This window comes from Coregonus lavaretus, assembly GCF_964263955.1.
Source record: "Coregonus lavaretus genome assembly, chromosome: 6".
Taxonomy (NCBI): Eukaryota; Metazoa; Chordata; class Actinopteri; order Salmoniformes; family Salmonidae; genus Coregonus; species Coregonus lavaretus.
The window spans coordinates 3,789,168-3,808,668 of record NC_139993.1 but is presented as its reverse complement, the minus strand read 5'-3'; the positions used below and the strand labels follow the sequence as shown (position 1 = coordinate 3,808,668).

General features: G+C 46.8%; 2 protein-coding genes across 3 annotated transcripts; both read left to right on the top strand.

The window, feature by feature from the left end:
- Positions 1–325: 325 nt before the first annotated feature.
- On the top strand, positions 326–3,420 carry LOC311131479 (serine/threonine-protein kinase N2-like; the record flags this gene model as incomplete). Its single annotated transcript, XM_084164500.1, has 4 exons — positions 326–466; positions 727–834; positions 1,165–1,245; positions 1,403–3,420. 4 exons carry the CDS (start codon positions 326–328, stop codon positions 1,604–1,606), a joined length of 534 nt encoding a protein of 177 aa, XP_084020626.1. The 3' UTR covers positions 1,607–3,420.
- Positions 3,421–4,087: 667 nt separating this feature from the next.
- On the top strand, positions 4,088–18,493 carry LOC311131617 (dual specificity mitogen-activated protein kinase kinase 7-like). Of its 2 annotated transcripts, XM_084164684.1 has the most exons (12): positions 4,088–4,615; positions 6,357–6,404; positions 10,506–10,653; positions 10,824–10,890; positions 11,100–11,213; positions 13,792–13,911; positions 14,058–14,165; positions 14,395–14,574; positions 14,811–14,891; positions 15,437–15,579; positions 15,796–15,841; positions 17,379–18,493. In XM_084164684.1, the coding sequence occupies exons 1-12, from the start codon at positions 4,492–4,494 to the stop codon at positions 17,517–17,519; spliced, it is 1,320 nt and encodes a 439-aa protein (XP_084020810.1). In that variant the 5' UTR covers positions 4,088–4,491; the 3' UTR covers positions 17,520–18,493. The 2 variants fall into 2 exon arrangements, with proteins under 2 accessions (XP_084020810.1, XP_084020811.1); XM_084164685.1 differs by lacking the exon at positions 6,357–6,404 and having other exon boundaries at positions 4,503–4,615.
- The last annotated feature ends 1,008 nt before the right edge of the window (positions 18,494–19,501 follow it).

The following is a 19,501-nucleotide window of genomic DNA, read 5'->3' as shown; positions in this document are numbered from 1 at the left end:
CGAGTGTCGCAGTGGTCTAAGGCACTGAATCGCAGTGCTAGCTGTGCCACTAGAGATCCTGGTTCGAATCCAGGCTCTGTCGTAGCCGGCCGCGACCGGGAGACCCATGGGGCGGCGCACAATTGGGAGGGAATGGCCGGCAGGGATGTAGCTCAGTTGGTAGAGCATGGCGTTTGCAACGCCAGGGTTGTGGGTTTGATTCCCACGGGGGGCCAGTATGAAAAAAAATACTACAAATAATGTATGCACTCACTAACTGTAAGTCGCTCTGGATAAGAGTGTCTGCTAAATATGTAAAATGATCTCTCCCTCCCCCTTAATAGGGATGGGCTATGGGGACAGGACCAGTACGTTCTGTGGGACTCCAGAGTTCCTGGCCCCTGAGGTCCTGACAGACACGTCCTACACCAGAGCAGTAGACTGGTGGGGCCTGGGGGTCCTGATCTATGAGATGCTGGTGGGAGAGGTGAGACATCATCGGAAATACAAGAGCTGGACAAAATATAGCTATGGAAGGACAGAAAAGATCTATTCACTCTTTATTTGAGTAGACATCTTCAATGAACATCACTTGGTAACATTTTACAGTGAACAGAAATGTACTATATTTTCCGTGATGAGACACATCCCCTTGGGTTTGCACCATCTGGTTTGTGTCTATATTGTGAGGTCTGGTATTTATAAACGGGTTTCCCACTCAACTGTCTGAGTGTATTTCTCTGCTAGTCGCCCTTCCCTGGTGACGATGAGGAGGAGGTGTTTGACAGCATCGTGAATGACGAGGTGCGCTACCCACGATTCCTCTCCACAGAGGCCATTGCCATCATGAGGAGGGTAAGTGACCACACACACACACTCAAACACACACACCATAGCTCCATGGTCTGTGGCACCTCACAGATTTGTCCAGTAATAATGTTAATGTTGTAGTTGTTGTCTCTTTAATTCATGATTTTGTTTACCTGGAAACAGCAGTTCTGATAAGACTCTCTCTCTCCCAATAACCCCCATAACTCTCTCATTAGCAAGTTTAGTATAACAGCTGGTAATTTGACTTCTATAATGGCTATCAATATTCATGTGATTGTTGTGTGTGTGTGTGTGTGTGTGTGTGTGTGTGTGTGTGTGTGTGTGTGTGTGTGTGTGTGTGTGTGTCATGAACAGCTGTTGAGGAGGAACCCAGAGAGAAGGTTAGGCTCTGGTGAGAAAGATGCTGAGGAGATAAAGAAACAGCCTTTCTTCAGGGTGAGTCAGAAATCCATGGCACCACATTTATCTTTTTCCATTTATTTTCATCCCACACATTTTTCCACCATGATTTTGCTTTTTGTTAACCCTCTTTTTCTCTCTCCTATCTCTCTCTCTCCCTCTCTCGCTCTCTCCCTCTCTCTCTCTCCTCCAGGGTCTGGATTGGGAGGCCCTGCTACAGAGGAAGCTTCCTCCTCCCTTCGTTCCCTCCATCAAGGGCCGGGAGGACGTCAGCAACTTCGACGAGGAGTTCACCGCCGAGCCTCCCGCCCTGACGCCGCCGCGCGAGCCCCGCACGCTCTCCCGCAAAGACCAGGACAGCTTCTGCGACTTCGACTACGTCTCCGACCTCTGCTAGGGGTCGAGAGGTCGTGACCTCTATCACATCGTCATATGAGGGTCATGGGGTCACGGCAGTCTGCAAGGGTGGTCTGCTGCATCCACCACACTGTGAATGTGATGTGAGAAACTGAGAAGGGTCGGTCTGTAGTGTAGTCTATGTCTGTCTGTGTGGGGGGATATGAACTATTGGAGATTAATGCAGACCCAGGCCAAGACCCTGTGACTGTGTTGCTATGTACACTCTGTGGCTGTGGGTTTTTTTACACTGCAGCAGCATCTCACACAACTGTGAGAAGGAGCCCGTCAAGAGGACAAGTGGTTGATGGGAAATTAAGTTCTGTTACGATGAGAGACACCAATGACTATGGTTTCCAAATGTTTTTTGTTTTTTCTATATAAACTGTGACGCCCGCTAAGCTTGTGCCACCTCCTCCCTATCTAGAACACTCCAATGGCTGTGTCCTTACAATAACTTGTCATAACATGTGTAACTTCTACTACACAGTCAACCCCTTTAACTTTGCCTTCCAGTTCCATCCTCCTTTGTGCCAGTGTTGTAGTCTGCTCTGAGGATAGAGGAGGATCTCCATGTAACTTTCAGGGTTGGGGTCCATTTCAATTCAGTCAATTCAGGAAGTCAATTGGAATTGGAATTTCAGTTTATTTCCTGAATTGAAATGGAATGGACCCCAACCCTGGTTCCTTCATACTGTGACGAAACAAAAATAATATTTGGGAGAGGGTGTGGTGCATGGCTTGAAATGATGCCTTACATTTCTACTGGGATCTATAGAAATGCATTTCATTTTGTTATTTTGTGGTCCTTAGTAACCAACTGTGGTCCTTAATAAGGGTGATAATGTTTTACATAAATGCTAAGAGGAGAAAAGGAAGTACCTCCATCTGCCTATCAAAATGGTCGCTTGGAGGAAGTTGAATCAACAGTGTGTAGAATCATCTATATATGTACTCTACATTGTTACAGTGTTGTGAACGATCACCCATCAAGTTACCCAATGCTAGTCTTGTGTCAACAAAAGGGGTAAAGAACCACTGCTTGTGAGGAACGGTCAATTCTGATCCAACCAGATCACAATGGGCTGTTGTTGCCCTTATAACATTCTTTAAAATGTTCTTTTTTTATGGGATTTTAAAAAATGTAGGACGACAATGCTTTTGGTTCTGTTTTTGGTTGATAATGATGATGTTGTTGAGAAAAGCAACAGAGAGCGTTATTGAATTTATCCTGTTGCCTTTTAATTGGTCCAGTCTGTGAATTTTATATAAGGGTGTGTCATGATGGGACAGTCTACACCTGTGCCATTTGGTCATATTTGAACACACACACAAAAAGGCTGAAGGATGCTAGTCTCGTTCCAAACACTTAAATATTCACACGAACGTACACCCACACAAATGTGTACACACACATACACACACACTGAGAGACTTTAATGCTCAAGACACTCAAATTCAATCAGTGGCATGAAGCGGAAGGAAACACATCCAAGCAATGAATCATGCACAATGCTTCTCCAGGTTGAAGTGACCATTAAGAATGGGTCTAGGATCAGTTTATTCTAACCTCATCCATTAGGAAGTGAAAAGAAAACTGACCTTAGATCAGAACTTAGAGGCAGCTTCATCCTCCAACTACAACACATGCTCATCTGCAGAAGTCAATAGAAATCAAACTGTACCTCCCTTGTCTTTGTGTATGGGGGTGTGTTGTGAATCATGTTTGTCTGGCTGCAGACTACTTATCTTGTGTAGGACTATACAAAAGGAAGTGAAAGTATGAGATGAGTTATTTATAAAGAAAATCTGGTGAAAAAACCTGTGTATACGGTTTACTGTGTTTGATTGGGTGTCTCATCATCAGACCATTCTCTGTCACCTCCCTGCTATTAATGCAATACTGTATCTTCTTCACAAGTAAGATGGTCATAAAACCAAAGTAATTTTTAGACAAGCTCTACCATGTAAACTCATGAAGAATATCCTGAAAGTATCAACTCAAGTCCTCTCATCCACAAAACACATTATAATAAATCACTCAAAATGCAGTTTTATTTCTATGTTTTGAATGGGACTGTGTGAGGATCTAAGAAGTAAATTGCAGGACTATGCTAATTTGGGAAAATAGTATTAATATTTTCATGATCAATTGACATGCATACTTTAGTCCTCTGTAGCTCAACTGGTAGAGCACGGCGCTTGTAACGCCAAGGTAGTGGGTTCGATCCCCGGGACCACCCATACACAAAAAATGTATGCACGCATGACTGTAAATCGCTTTGGATTAAAGCGTCTGCTAAATAGCATATTATTATTATTATTATATGGCCCCAAAGTTTGACAGCAAGTTTTACAACATGCTATTCCAAACATGCAAGCAAGCCAATTTCCTGTTGAAATGTATGACCTGAGAATGTTTCACGCAGGACATTGGGACATCAGCCGTCCCTGCCTGCATAGTCCACCAGAGAGGGAGTCTAGAGCTAGCTGGTTACGCTCGATGGTGCCAGAGAGGAAGAGGCGAAGCGAGAGGATTTACTCCAATCTGTTCGCGTGAAATAAGCCCTTTTTTGTACGGAGGTATATGAGCGTGTCGGAAGTTGAATTACGTTATGCTTATTTGATCGAATAGAAGTTTCGTAATGTTTAGGCTATTACAAATGTATTGATATAAGTGGATACACGTTGCATTCTGGCAACTTTGAGAAAAACTACTTAGTTGTGCATGTTCACACTCGTATTTGCCCTCTCATTGGATAGAATGGTCCCACCTGATCGTTCCTGCCTTCAATCATTGAGGACATGTATTTCCATCGTTAGAGCGGTCACTCGGCTATCTTGTCAATATAATAGATAATCTTCGATAGCGCTACATTTTTCAAGATGTCGTCGCTGGAACAGAGACTCTCCCGAATCGAGGAGAAACTAAAGCAAGAAAATAAAGAAGCTCGTAGAAGAATTGACCTCAATATCGACATGAGTCCACAACGTTCACGTCCGAGGCCAAGTGAGTAGGTGGGGGAGTCGGTAACGGAGAGAGGACAGGGAAAATAAGTGAAAGGAGAGGCAGAGTGAGGGCAGGAGAGAGGGGGTGTAATAGGGATATGCTGCTGCTGATAGCTAACAGGCTAAATGGATAAACAAATACCCCAACTCGGGACGTTGCCCTGCCCAGAGGTGTCATGCGTGTGCATGTATATAACATATCACATAAAGATTTTGAAACATTGTAAACCAGCATTTGATATCAGTCCAACGTTGTAACAGAAACAACTCAATTTAAAGCCACGTCCCGAACTGTGTTTTGATTCTGTCCTGGCAACTGCTGGCTAGCAGCAAGCTAGCTAAGTTAGCTCTAGCAGGCCCCATCATCCATCCGTCAGTCAATTTGTTGTTGTGTTAATTTCTCCACACGAAACAATTGGATTTCTATCAGTATTTAACATATGTATATCTGGTCTAATATGGTTTATTGTGCAGATATGGCTTGTGTATATACATTTCTAGCGAAACTTCCAATATGATTTTGACCGAGTCAATGTTAGCCAGCTAGCTAAGCTAACGTTAGCTTTTCGAGCTAACGCAGCTTGCCAGCTAGTTACGTGAACAAACTTGCCAGCTAACGTTCAAGATAGCAAGTTACCCCTAAAAGTGGTTCTTGTCAAATCAGAAATTGCACGAATATGGTGTTGTTAGTAACTACAACACTAAACAACAGCTGCTATCTTTTCGGTGTTTCCATTTTCTCAACCAATTCCATATGTCTGGTAAGCCCGTGATTTGTTTTGCATTAATGCAGTTCTCATATTTTGGGCATGATGGATATTTCTTTATTTAGGATGAGGCAGTCTTGAACATCTTTGGCAGATAACGTTTTGGTCATAATGTAGACGAACACCTCTGGCAGAATGTGTGGACATAATATAGCTGGCTAGCTAGAGACTTTGCCAGCCAAGCCACCAAAATGCACCATGTGGAATTTATCCCAACAGACCCGATTTAGGATCAGTTACAGCCGATATGAAGGTCAAACAGGCTGGGCTCCTGCCCAATGCTTATGGGTGAACTTCATCCTGCACCATTTCAATGGCAGCCACATTCAGTGTAATGTGGTGGTAGGGGTACTCAACCCTATGGTGATAGTGGTGTGATCGCCCTGAGGTAAATTCCAATACTTTTCAATCAAGGTATTTGATGCGTTTTCTTATCACTTATTTCCCCCACCAAATCTGACAGCATGAATGATCCAGTGGTGTTTGATTTACAACCAGCCTCATTGGAAATCTAAAGGCATAGGAAAGCAAAGATGGTATAGAGGTAATGCAACCCTCTTATCTTTGACGAGCTCAGCATTTGAGGTGTTTTTTTTAATTTTTGCACACAGCATATGTTTTGTTTTATGTTTTAGTCATTTTAGCAGACGCTCTTATCCAGAGCGACTTACAGTTAGTGAGTGCATACATTTTCATACTGGTCCCCCGTGGGAATCGAACCCACAACCCTGGCGTTGCAAGCGCCATGCTCTACCAACTGAGCTACACGGGACTATCTGAGGTGCTCTGATCTATTGAACCTTCCTTCATTTTGTTCTGTGTGTGTGTTAGTATGGGGGTTGTAGTTCATTGGCGTGTGTGTATGGTAGTTTATTGGTGAGTCTCTGTGGGTGTTAGACAGGGTATGTGTGAGTGAGTACGTGGCAGTGAACAGTGCAGTAATGTGCACGTGTGTATTTTCTCTCCTCTGTCCAGTCATCGTGATCCAGCTCAGTCCTGCTCCAGCTCCTTCCCAGCGTGCAGGTATCATTCAATCATCGCTCTCTCTCTGCCACTGCACCCTCCATCCATCCCTCTCTTTCTCACAATCCGTTCTTTATCCCTCTCCTTTGCTCTGCTCTCTCTCCCTATCTCCATGTCACTCCTATTCAACAGCAAGGGAATATTTCACCCTCAGTAGCTCAGAACAGAACGTACAGAAGCTAGCAACTTCATACATTCTTCAGATGGTTTCGCCAAACCTGAATGACTGGCCTGAATGATACCTTACCAACACTGATAACTTCTCCTTAGATTTGAATGAAGGCCTAAATGAATTGCGGTACACAACACATAGCCTATTACACATATTTTGTGAGAGGAGAATACATTGGCTAAGGCTATTGTTGTGTAAAAGCGATAATTTCAGATATTTAGCACACAATGGTACACAGCACACCAAAAATATTGTAAGACTATTCTGAAAGTGTGGAAGCCAAGAGGCATTTTTTTTAGGTGGCCATTTGCACTGTATCCCCAGTTGGTCGCTACTCTCACCTCCCCTCTAATCTCATTCTCCCTCCATCTTTCCATCCCATCCCTTCTTCTCCATGTGCCAGTGGCAGGGCAGTGCGTGTGTATGCCTGGGTCTGCGTGTGTGTGTGAGGATATTATTAACCCCCGTTTTGCTGGATGCAGAGACACGGTGCATGTGGCTTCCTGCACGGCACGGTTTTTATTACACAGTCTAATCCAGCTTCCCACCACCGGTTGGTCTGCAGGAGTGCTGCTGTGGCCAAACCTGACCACCTCTTCTCTTTCTCCTTTCACGTCTGAAATCTTGTCCTTCAGTCTGTCTGTCTGTCATGTCTTCCATCCAGGCTGGGCCTATGTCTGTGTCCAAGCTGGCGTTCTCTTTGCTCTGCAGTTCAGGCTGTCTGACAGGTCCATTTCTGTCTGTCCTGTTGTGCGTCTGTCTGTCTGTTTCTTCCATGCTCTCTCTCTTTCTCAGGGACAGCTAGTGTTCTTTGTGCGCTCCTGGCATCCTGGCAGTGGCATTGTGAATTGCCAGCAGTGCCTAAGTGGCTGATGTGTGTTTGTCTGGATCCAGCTGTGTGGAGGACTTTCTGGTCTTTGTCAAACCAAAAATTGCCTGAGTCTACTACTAACCCCCACTAACCGATTCTCTCCAGGGAGCAGGTCCTGGCTGCAGGTGATTGAACCAGGGATAAAAGCTACTGCCTGGCGTTGGTGCATTTTTCTCTTGAAAAGGCATTTTATAGAACTGTTCAACACTGCCTCGTTGCTTTGAAAACCTTACACAAACCAAGGGCTCCAAATGTGCGCTTTGCAAAACATCCCCACTCACAGATGAGGAATGGGGCACTCTTCACACACAGCGTCTAAAACACACCATATGACATTTGTTGATTTCATCTGAAGAAAATAAATTGAGAACGGTCTGAACTGATGGTTTTGGGGGTGGGGGGGATTTTGGAGTCCTCTCAATGTCCTTTTCAGGGTGGTCTCACAGAGGTCAGAGTTCACTGAGAAAGCTCCAATGTTATACAGCAGAGGGTCCACTCCGTTTGGTGCTGCTAGCTAGCTACTGACTGAGCAGCAGTCTGAACCCATGGTCTGTTTGCATGGCGGGTCAAAGCTAACACTACTCTCATAGCTGGTCTCCACTGCTCAGTGCTCACCCTGTCTATCTGCCTGTGAAGTGCCGTCTCCTTGAACAATAACACTTTTTGCCTTTGTGTCAAATGAAGTAGTAAAAATGGATTGACTAAGCAAGCCTTCAAGTTCAATTGAAGTTGTTTACCTATGCTTTGCTAATATACAGGTAACGGGTTGTCTTGCTATTGTTAATACTTGAGGAATGTCTTGTCGAAGTGTTCGTATTGTGGTCTATAGACATTCACAGCCAACCTCTGTTGGAGACGGAACTGAAATCGTTCTACTTACACTGGCCTGCTCTCTGTCCGTCAAGGTCAAATTGAGCATGGACTGCTTTCATTCACTCCTTTCGAAGTCTGAATAGAAACATGGGGGAGTCCCAAATGGTACCCTTTTCTCCCCTTATAGTGCACTGCTTTTGACCAGGGCCCATAGGGGATGCACACAAAATGTGTACAAACTGAGAGGCAATCGGTGAGACCATGAAGTAGAATGTCACCGAATGTTATAAGCCAACATATACAGTGCATTCGGAAAGTATTCAGACCCCTTCACTTTTTCCACATTTTGTTACGTTACAGCCTTATTCTAAAATGTATAATAGTTTTTTTTCTTCATCAATCTACACACAGTACCCCATAATGACAAAGCAAAAACAGGTTTTTAGAAATATTTATAAATAATAATAAAAAAACAGAAATATCACAGTTTACATAAGTATTCAGACAATTTACTCAGTACTTTGTTGAAGCACCTTTGGCAGCGATTACAGCCTTGAGTCTTCTTGGGTATGACACGACAAGCTTGGCACACCTGTACTTGGGGAGTTTCTCCCATTCTTCTCTGCAGATCCTTTCAAGCTCTGTTAGGTTGGATGGGGAGCGTCACTGCAAAGCTATTTTCAGGTCTCTCCAGAGATGTTAGATCGGGTTCAAGTCCGGGCTCTGGCTGGGCCACTGGGTTGTTGTCCCGTTGGAAGGTGAACCTCCCCAGTCTGAGGTCCTGAGAGCTCTGGAGCAGGTTTTCATCAAGGATCTCTCTGTACTTTGCTCCGTTCATCTTTCCCTCAATCCTGACTAGTGTCCCTGCCGCTGAAAAACATCCACACAGCATGATGCTGCCACCACCATGCTTCACCGTTGGGATGGTGCTAGGTTTCCTCCAGGCATGACGCTTGGCATTCAGGCCAAAGAGTTCAATCTTGGTTTCATCAGACCAGAGAATCTTGTTTCTCATGGTCTGAGAGTCCTTTAGGTGCCTTTTGGTAAACTCCAAGTGTGCTGTCATGTGCCTTTTACTGAGGAGTGGCTTCAGTCTGGCCACTCTACAATAAAGTCCTGATTGGTGGAGTGCTGCAGAAATGGTTGTCCTTCTGGAAGGTTCTCCCATCTCCACAGAGGAACTCTGTCAGAGTGACCATCGGGTTCTTGGTCACCTCCCTGACCAAGGCCCTTCTCCACTGATTGCTCAGTTTGGCCAGGCGGCCAGCTCTAGGAAGAGTCTTGGTGGTTCCAAACTTCTTCCATTTAAGAATGATGGAGGCCACTGTGTTCTTGGGGACCTTCAATGCTGCAGACATTTTTTGGTACCCTTCCCCAAATCTGTGCCTCGACACAATCCTGTCTCGGAGCTCTGCGGACAATTCCTTCGACCTCATTACTTGGTTTTTGCTCTGACATGCACTGTCAACTGTGGGACCTTTTATATAGACAGGTGTGTGCCTTTCCAAATCATTTCCAATCAATTGAATTTACCACAGGTGGACTCCAATCAAGTTGTAGAAACATCTCAAGGATGATCAATGGAAACAGGATGCACCTGAGCTCAATTTCGAGTCTCATAGCAAAGGGTCTGAATACTTAGGTAAATAAGGTATTTCTGTTTTTAATTTTTTATACATTTCTAAACATTTCTAAAAACCTGTTTTCACTTTGTCATTATGGGGTATTGTGTGTAGATTGATGAAGGAAAAATAATAATTTAATCAATTTTAGAATAAGGCTGTAACAAAATGTACACTGAACACTTTCCGAATGCACTGTAGACCTGTAACTGTCAGTGTGTTTTGAATAGCCCTTCAGTGACAGGGAGTTAATATAATCCCAGTACTCCAATGCTATTTGGCTTCCTTTCCTTAGGTCTTTCTCTGTGTCACTGTCGGGTCAAAGAGCTAGATAGATTTCCACTACAGCACTACCCTCTATTCAATGCTGTAAGATCAATGAACATCAAGAAGAGCGATGAGGAAAGAAGAGTATAATTGATTATAGTAACACTAGCCTGTCTGTTTCTGACAACGACGAGTTTCCTAAAGCAGAAACCAGACTAGCACAGACTAAAGCAGAAACCAGACTAGCACTAGCACAGACTAAAGCTAAAACAGACTAGCATCCAGGCTAATAAAGGACAGCCACAGTCTTCTTCTTTTACCGTCCCTTCTTTATAATCCTCTCCTCCTCCCCCCAGCTCTTCAGCTGCCCCTGGCTAACGACGGAGGGGGGAGTCGCTCCTCGTCCTCTGAGAGCTCGCCCCAGCACCACTCTTACCCCAGCCGCCCGCGACACATGCTCAACCTGCCCCCGCCGCAGTATGGCCTGGTGAAGAGCCTGGAGAAGTACGACAAACACGCATACACGGAGCATACGCGCACACAAATGGATACACATGCACACAGAGCATTCATGTTCTGGAAAGGCGTACAGAAAGTCTCAAACGCTTTCATTCTCACACACGTGTCAAATGACACACCTAACCTTATTGTGTGTCTGTGCCGTGTCCCCTTAGTGCAGAGATAGACCAGAAGCTGCAGGAGATCATGAAACAGACAGGCTACCTGAAGATCGACGGCCAGGTAAGAGACAATATCATTGCCTAAAGTGATTTCTTTTTGTAATTCTCTCTACTCATTGAAATAATGTGCTGTATTGACAAAGAGTCGGGACACTATTATAACCGGATATCATACACAGAGCATTATGGGTACTGTAGTACATCATGCTACATGTGCCCCGTTTGTTTGTAATTGACATGTTGTGACTCGTCACCTGTTCCCCTCCTCAGCGGTACCCAGCCGAGGTCAGTGACCTGATCAGCGAGGGGGAGATCGGCAGCGGCACGTGCGGTCAGGTGTTCAAAGTGCGCTTCAAGAAGACGGGCCACGTCATCGCCGTCAAAGTAAGCCTCGTCCACCTCCAACCACAGCTTGTTGGCATTAAGTCAACGGTAATAGTAATGTATTGCATTTAAACAGGCAGTCTGGAAGCGCTTTATGTTGTATGGAAGGGGGCCACTTCACATTTACTACTAGCACCTCATCTCTTGAGGATGAAAAGTCTGTCCCTCCTGCCTCCGCTCTGATTCTGTTGTCCAGGATGCATTGTCTTGTTGCAGTTTGACACTTACAATACAATATACTTTATTGTCGGTTTACATGGAAATTCATTTTGTGATGTCCGCATACAAACACAACACAATATATTACATGCAGTACAGAAAAATGGAAAGGTATTACACAAGTATCCATTTACATTTTCACATATTCAAAGTCTCTGCGGCCTGCTGTCCGACCGTGTATTGGGTCTGCATCTGTCCGATGTCCCACTGTTCAACACCCTGATGGAATAAATCTTGCCTTGCTCCTATTCTTGCTGAACAGTGGGACCCTTAATCCCCTTCCAGAGGGCAGCAGCTCCAAACATTAGGCCTATTCTGTTATACAAGTGCTGTGTGGATGTTCTACTGCCGCCTATTTGGGTTAAGGCCATAGCATTGGTTTTTCCTACTGTGGCAGAACACATAATTCCATAGCAGCTGATTTGGCCAGAGGATATAACTGTTGGAGGCAGCCCTGGGCTGTTTGTCAGTTCAGTATCGCTGTCCTTTTTTCTATTGGTTTCTATCTGGGTTTTGCCTTCCATTGTTTATCCTCACACAATGATAGTAATTATAGTGTATCGTCACAGTTTAAATTAAGCACTGTTAAATGGGGGTTAACTTAACTGTTTAACTATTAGGAAGTCAGTCACTACTACTCTATGGGGGGTTGCTTATCCTTGGTATACACAGTCATGGTTACAAGCACAAACAACATGGCCTACAGGGATAATGGCAGACACTGGAGCTGTAAATTATATATTATAGCTATGCAATTTAAGATGTAGAATGCTATTATGTTTATTTCGATGTTTTGTACAGCCTTAACTGGCTGGTATAAACTTTATAATCTGTGTGTTCTGTTCTTAAAATACATAGGCCTACCTCTATGGTTAAATCATATACAGTTTCTCTTCACCATCTGGTGACTAAATAGATGAGGGGGGAATAGGTTTGGATGAGGTGGGAGGGGGGGATAGGTTTGGATGAGGTGGGAGGGGGGATAGGTTTGGATTAGGTGGGAGGGGGGATAGGTTTGGATTAGGTGGGAGGGGGGAATAGGTTTGGATGAGGTGGGAGGGGGGATAGGTTTGGATGAGGTGGGAGCGAGGATAGGTTTGGATGAGGTGGGAGCGAGGATAGGTTTGGATTAGGTGGGAGGGGAGGATAGGTTTGGATGAGGTGGGAGGGGGAATAGGTTTGGATGAGGTGGGAGGGGGGATAGGTTTGGATGAGGTGGGAGGGGGGATAGGTTTGGATGAGGTGGGAGGGGGGGATAGGTTTGGATGAGGTGGGGGGAGGATAGGTTTGGATGAGGTGGGAGGGGGGATAGGTTTGGATGAGGTGGGAGGGGGGATAGGTTTGGATGAGGTGGGGGGAGGATAGGTTTGGATGAGGTGAGGGAGGATAGGTTTGGATGAGGTGGGAGGGGGGATATGTTTGGATGAGGTGAGGGAGGATAGGTTTGGATGAGGTGGGAGGGGGGATAGGTTTGGATGAGGTGGGAGGGGGGATAGGTTTGGATGAGGTGGGAGGGGGAATAGGTTTGGATGAGGTGGGAGGGGGGATAGGTTTGGATGAGGTGGGAGGGGGGATAGGTTTGGATGAGGTGGGAGGGGGGATAGGTTTGGATGAGGTGGGAGGGGGAATAGGTTTGGATGAGGTGGGAGGGGGGATAGGTTTGGATGAGGTGGGAGGGGGGATAGGTTTGGATGAGGTGGGAGCGAGGATAGGTTTGGATGAGGTGGGAGGGGGAATAGGTTTGGATGAGGTGGGAGGGGGGATAGGTTTGGATGAGGTGGGAGGGGGGATAGGTTTGGATGAGGTGGGAGGGGGGGATAGGTTTGGATGAGGTGGGGGGAGGATAGGTTTGGATGAGGTGAGGGAGGATAGGTTTGGATGAGGTGGGAGGGGGGATATGTTTGGATGAGGTGGGAGGGGGGGATAGGTTTGGATGAGGTGGGAGGGGGGATAGGTTTGGATGAGGTGGGAGGGGGGATAGGTTTGGATGAGGTGGGGGGAGGATAGGTTTGGATGAGGTGAGGGAGGATAGGTTTGGATGAGGAGGGAGGGAGGGGGGGTAAGTTGCTGGAAACAGCTGATACTCTGGAATGAGGTAGGTTACTATGGTTACCCAGAGACAGATTGGACTATGAAGCACTTTCGATGGATAATCTCCTTTTTAGTCTAGGATTAGTCCTAATCTGTGTCCGGGAAACCGGCAGTATGTGATTGGCCAATGGTTAAGTGCAGACAGGTGTGTGGGGTGGGCGGAGTTGTAAATTCGTGGTGCCATCCGGTTGCTTGAAGTTCTCTTCCCTCAACTAAAATATCAACGTTGAATATTGATGACTGATTTATTGTGGGTGTGTGTCACCAGCAAATGCGCCGGACAGGAAACAAGGATGAGAACAAGAGGATTCTGATGGATCTGGATGTGGTGCTTAAGAGCCACGACTGCCCTTACATCATCCAGTGCTACGGCGCCATAGTTACCAATGTGAGTCACACGCACAGATAATTTAGTATGTCACATCATTTAAACCACATTCATTCAGATTGACAGAAATAGCTTCTTTTTTGTAGCAGTTTCACTTTTCTGTTTAAAATGCCAATGCTATGTGACTGACTGTGATTGGTCCTCAGACGGATGTGTTCATCGCCATGGAGCTGATGGGGACGTGTGCTGAGAAACTCAAGAAGAGGATCCAGGGACCCATCCCTGAACGCATCCTGGGCAAGATGACCGTGGCAGTGAGTCTCTCTATCTCTCATCTATTATCTCTTGCTCTCTCAAACCCTCAATTCAGGCTTTGAACCGAAACTCGAATGATGAATAAAAAATTGCCCTTCATTTTCAATTAGGATTCTATTTGTTCAGTTAATCTCCTGAATTTAGTTAAAAATGGAATTGACCCCATCCCATAAAGTGTTGTTTACCTTCTCTTCAATGTAGTAGTGTGTACCCGCTGTGTGTCTACAGATCGTGTCGGCTCTGCTGTACCTGAAGGAGAAACACGGTGTGATCCACCGGGACGTGAAGCCCTCCAACATCCTGCTGGACAACAAGGGCCAGATCAAGCTGTGTGACTTTGGCATCAGCGGACGCCTCGTCGACTCCAAGGCCAAGACCCGCAGCGCCGGCTGTGCTGCCTACATGGCTGTGAGTCACCTTGGTGGACACATACACCACCATTATACCCTACCACGATTAGCCTACCGAAGTGAAGGCAGCCATTTTGATGCTAAAGCGCCACTATTTCTCCACCTGGGTTGCTCATAACTCCGTAAAAATGCTGAATGCTGCTGTTCTCTGTAAATGTTTTTAATTTCCCTGTGTATTGGTACAATAAATGCTGTTTCCCCCTAACCCAAGCCTGTTTCTCTGCGTGTCCCCAGCCTGAGAGAATAGACCCTCCAGATCCCAGCAAGCCTGACTATGACATCCGAGCAGACGTCTGGAGCCTGGGCATCTCTCTGGTAAAACACCTACACTACTACATCACACCCTATTCCCTATGAAGTGCACTTCTTTTGGTCAGTCCTGGGCCTTCGTATGTGGCCCTGGCCAAACATTGAGAGCTTTACCTACCTTCTACACTTTGACACTTCTCAATGTCCCGTCATCCATCTGAAAGGATCAAATGGGTGTAAGCAGTGTTATTAATTGCTCCATCAAACCCTTTGGTAGTCTAGGTGGACATTCCGCCATTTTGTTTACACCCATCCAGGGAGCATGAAATACTGTCTAGGTTAGGGGCTAAGGGTTGATTTCTAACCAGTGAAGAGGTTTGATAACTTTAGTCTTAGTGACCTGTCGTTGTGAGTGTAAAGGCTGGTTTACAGTCAGTCTATCGACACGTCTGTAGACAATTTTCTTTATTTTGTCGTCCAACATCAAACTTGTTGTTGTCGTTATGAAAAAGTATATACACAAAACGACATCAACAGCCCTGTGCTCCAAATAGCATACTTTCTCTATTTGAACACCGATTAACGCTGTAATGTGTCATCTCGGCCTGCAGGTGGAGCTGGCCACAGGACAGTTCCCCTATAAGAACTGCAAGACAGACTTTGAGGTCCTGACCAAAGTGCTGCAGGAAGACCCTCCCTCGCTCCCCCTCAGCATGGACTTCTCCCTTGACTTCCAGTCCTTCGTCAAAGACTGGTGAGACAAAACGCACACACATTGTGACTCATTGAGATAGTTTATACATTTTTGAAGTCTTACTGCGCACACACATTGTGACTCATTGAGATAGTTTATACATTTTTGAAGTCTTACTGCTCTCAAAACCAGTCTCTTGTGACAGGACAGTTGCTAAGTAATATCAAGTGCTTTGTCTATGTACATTTTTCCGTCATTGACTGCCTCTTTCCACAGCCTCACAAAGGATCACAGAAAAAGGCCAAAATACCACAAGCTGCTCGTAAGTCTCTCCTCTCCAGCTATTCACACTAATTAACCACCACCACCACCACTCTAAATCGTGATTTGGGATTACAAGAAAGGGACAGAAAGAGAATAATATTGTCTGAATGAAATGTTTATTAGAAAGAAAAATCTGTACATTAGAGAGAAAGGGAATGGACGCAGTGTTCTAACTCCTCTCTCCCCCCTCTACCTCACTGTTATTCCTCCCGCCTGTCTCCCCCCTCTACCTCACTGTTATTCCTCCCGCCTGTCTCCCCCCTCTCCCTCACTGTTATTCCTCCCGCCTGTCTCCCCCCTCTCCCTCACTGTTATCCCTCCCGCCTGTCTCCCCCCTCTCCCTCACTGTTATCCCTCCCACCTGTTTCCCCCCTCTCCCTCACTGTTATTCCTCCCGCCTGTCTCCCCCTCTACCTCACTGTTATTCCTCCCGCCTGTCTCCCCCCTCTCCCTCACTGTTATCCCTCCCGCCTGTCTCCCCCCTCTCCCTCACTGTTATCCATCCCGCCTGTCTCCCCCCTCTCCCTCACTGTTATTCCTCCCGCCTGTCTCCCCCCTCTCCCTCACTGTTATCCCTCCCGCCTGTCTCCCCCCTCTCCCTCACTGTTATCCCTCCCGCCTGTCTCCCCCCTCTCCCTCACTGTTATCCCTCCCGCCTGTCTCCCCCCTCTCCCTCACTGTTATTCCTCCCGCCTGTCTCCCCCCTCTCCCTCACTGTTATCCCTCCCGCCTGTCTCCCCCCTCTCCCTCACTGTTATCCCTCCCGCCTGTCTCCCCCCTCTCCCTCACTGTTATCCCTCCCGCCTGTCTCCCCCCTCTCCCTCACTGTTATCCCTCCCGCCTGTCTCCCCCCTCTCCCTCACTGTTATCCCTCCCGCCTGTCTCCCCCCTCTCCCTCACTGTTATCCCTCCCTCCTGTCTCCCCCCTCTCCCTCACTGTTATCCCTCCCGCCTGTCTCCCCCCTCTCCCTCACTGTTATCCCTCCCTCCTGTCTCCCCCCTCTCCCTCACTGTTATCCCTCCCGCCTGTCTCCCCCCTCTCCCTCACTGTTATCCCTCCCTCCTGTCTCCCCCCTCTCCCTCACTGTTATCCCTCCCTCCTGTCTCCCCCCTCTCCCTCACTGTTATCCCTCCCTCCTGTCTCCCCCTCTCCCTCACTGTTATCCCTCCCTCCCTCTCACTGTTATCCCTCCCACCTGTCTTCCCCCTCTCCCTCACTGTTATCCCTCCCTCCTGTCTCCCCCCTCTCCCTCACTGTTATCCCTCCCGCCTGTCTCCCCCCTCTCCCTCACTGTTATCCCTCCCACCTGTCTCCCCCCTCTCCCTCACTGTTATCCCTCCCTCCTGTCTCCCCCCTCTCCCTCACTGTTATCCCTCCCTCCTGTCTCCCCCCTCTCCCTCACTGTTATCCCTCCCTCCCTCTCACTGTTATCCCTCCCACCTGTCTTCCCCCTCTCCCTCACTGTTATCCCTCCCGCCTGTCTCCCCCCTCTTCCTCACTGTTATCCCTCCCTCCCGTCTCCCTCCTCCCCCAGGAGCACAGTTTCATTCGGCGCTATGAGGTGCTGGAGGTGGACGTGTCGGGCTGGTTCCAGGCAGTGATGGAGCGCACTGAGTCACCGCGCAGCAGCCAATGTTACAGCCAGCACCAGCTCCACTCGCTCTTCAGCAGGTAGCCCCCAGCCACTGGCCCCGCCCCGGAGCCACTGGATCCTGCAGCCGCCCCAGCCTGCAGCCGGGAGACCCCGGAGAGGGACGTAGAGTTGGAGACACGGAGTAGGCCTATAACCCTAGACAGACAGACTGGCTCGGTGGATTGATTGATCGATTGATTCTGGATCAGGACAGACAGACACGGGGGAGCGTAGTGCTTCACACTGTAGTTAGGCGTCATAAGAAGTCATATCAGCACACGTACATTATTATCGTGAACACCTCAGCACATACTGTAGGTTAGTCTGTATCCAGAATGCATGTTCACTTGTCCATCCGTTAGATACTGACGTACAGTAGTGATACTGTAACTGCATTTACGTGGTTAAACACATACATAAATACTACTCACTCACTAGTCATATCTCGCTCGCCTGTATAATCTTGTTCAGTTCTAGCTCAGGCCCTAGTCATAGCTATGGGGTCTGACAACAGAGTAGTCGATACACACTGGAGCAGATTCCTGCTACGTCATGTAGTGTTAAGACAATGGAAGAGTCCCTACGGCAAGCCCAGAGGCCCAGTTTCATCCACAGTGATGGCTAGGCTCAGAAGTGGAAGGTTCAGTGCAATATTCAGCCGGGTATTATGATTTCTATACTTACTCTTCAATAGGTTGTGTGTGAGTTTGAGTGTGTGTGAAGACACAAGTGTAGGTTGACTTTTCTGGATGGCATATAGCTGTCCCACTAGTTCTAACACACAAACTAGACCCGCTGTATTTGTAGATGAGAGAAACATTAACTTTGATTCAAATGCTTAAAGAGAATATGGACAAGTACATGTTCTAGCAGCTTTGAATTGGAAAAACCGCGAAAAATACAAAAAAAAGTAGGGTTATGCGTAGCTCTGTAGAAAAGGTGTTTTGTATTAATTCTTTGAGTTCAGGGTGGTTTTGAGTGGAACTGGATAACAGGTGGGAGAGATGGAGGGACACAAAGGAGGAGAAAAGGATGAGGGGAGAGGAGGACAAAATAGTCTGCCTTTAATCGGGCCCCACCTGCTGTGGTGAAACTGTACTGCCAGGTAGATGAGGTTCAAAGCAGTGTTGCTTATTGTTGAAGAGGAGTGTTAGAAAAGAAAACCGTTTGGAGGATAACTGAGGGGAGGCGCGAGTTATTTTTGGCAAGAGACAGGAGCTTGCCCTTTACAAAGAATACAATTAGATATTGTCTGGAGCATTTCAACCCTCTCGCTTTCTGCTCTTTCTCAATGGCACTCAGCCACTCACCCTCTCTCTTCTTTCTTTCATTCTTTCTGCTGTTCCATCTTTTAGAGGCTCCACAGTTTTGTCAAACCAAATGTGGTAGTTGTCAGTGGAGGGTGTCACACAAGGCCCTCTCGTTGCTCCTGACTGTTGCCTCCCCTCCTGCAGGGCCAGAGCCAGGTAGAGAAGACGACCCCCCTAGCCTGAGCATTAGGAGTTGGCAAGACGGCACAGACAGATCTGGGAGCAGGCTAGACTTCCCCAACACACACCAAGCCAAATCACTGCTAGACACAGACGATGGGAGAGGGAGATCAACGGTATGTCAGAGAAATGGAGAGAGGGAACTGGAAACGTCGACTATGAATATGTGCAGAAGAAGAGCTAGGGAGCAGCAAGGAGAGGAAAGAGTTGGATAAAAAGTATTGGGGATGAAAGGATGAGGCAAAAAGGAGCAGAGGAAGAGAAGGATAAGAAAGTGAGACAAGGTCAAGAGAGGTAAGCGACAAAGGTAAGGGCCATTAGAGCTAGTGAGGGAGGAGTGACAGAGCAGGGAAGTGAGTGTTTGATAACGGAGAGATGTAAGAAGGAGAGAGAGTTTGGAGCCCTGCATTTAGCCATAGGCAGCCAGGCTATGGATCAGATGCTGAAGCTAGCTGGACGTTGTAAAAGCTTTCAATGGTGTTGCACCAATATACCAATTATGATTTTAGGGAGTGAATTAGGATTTGTGTTTTG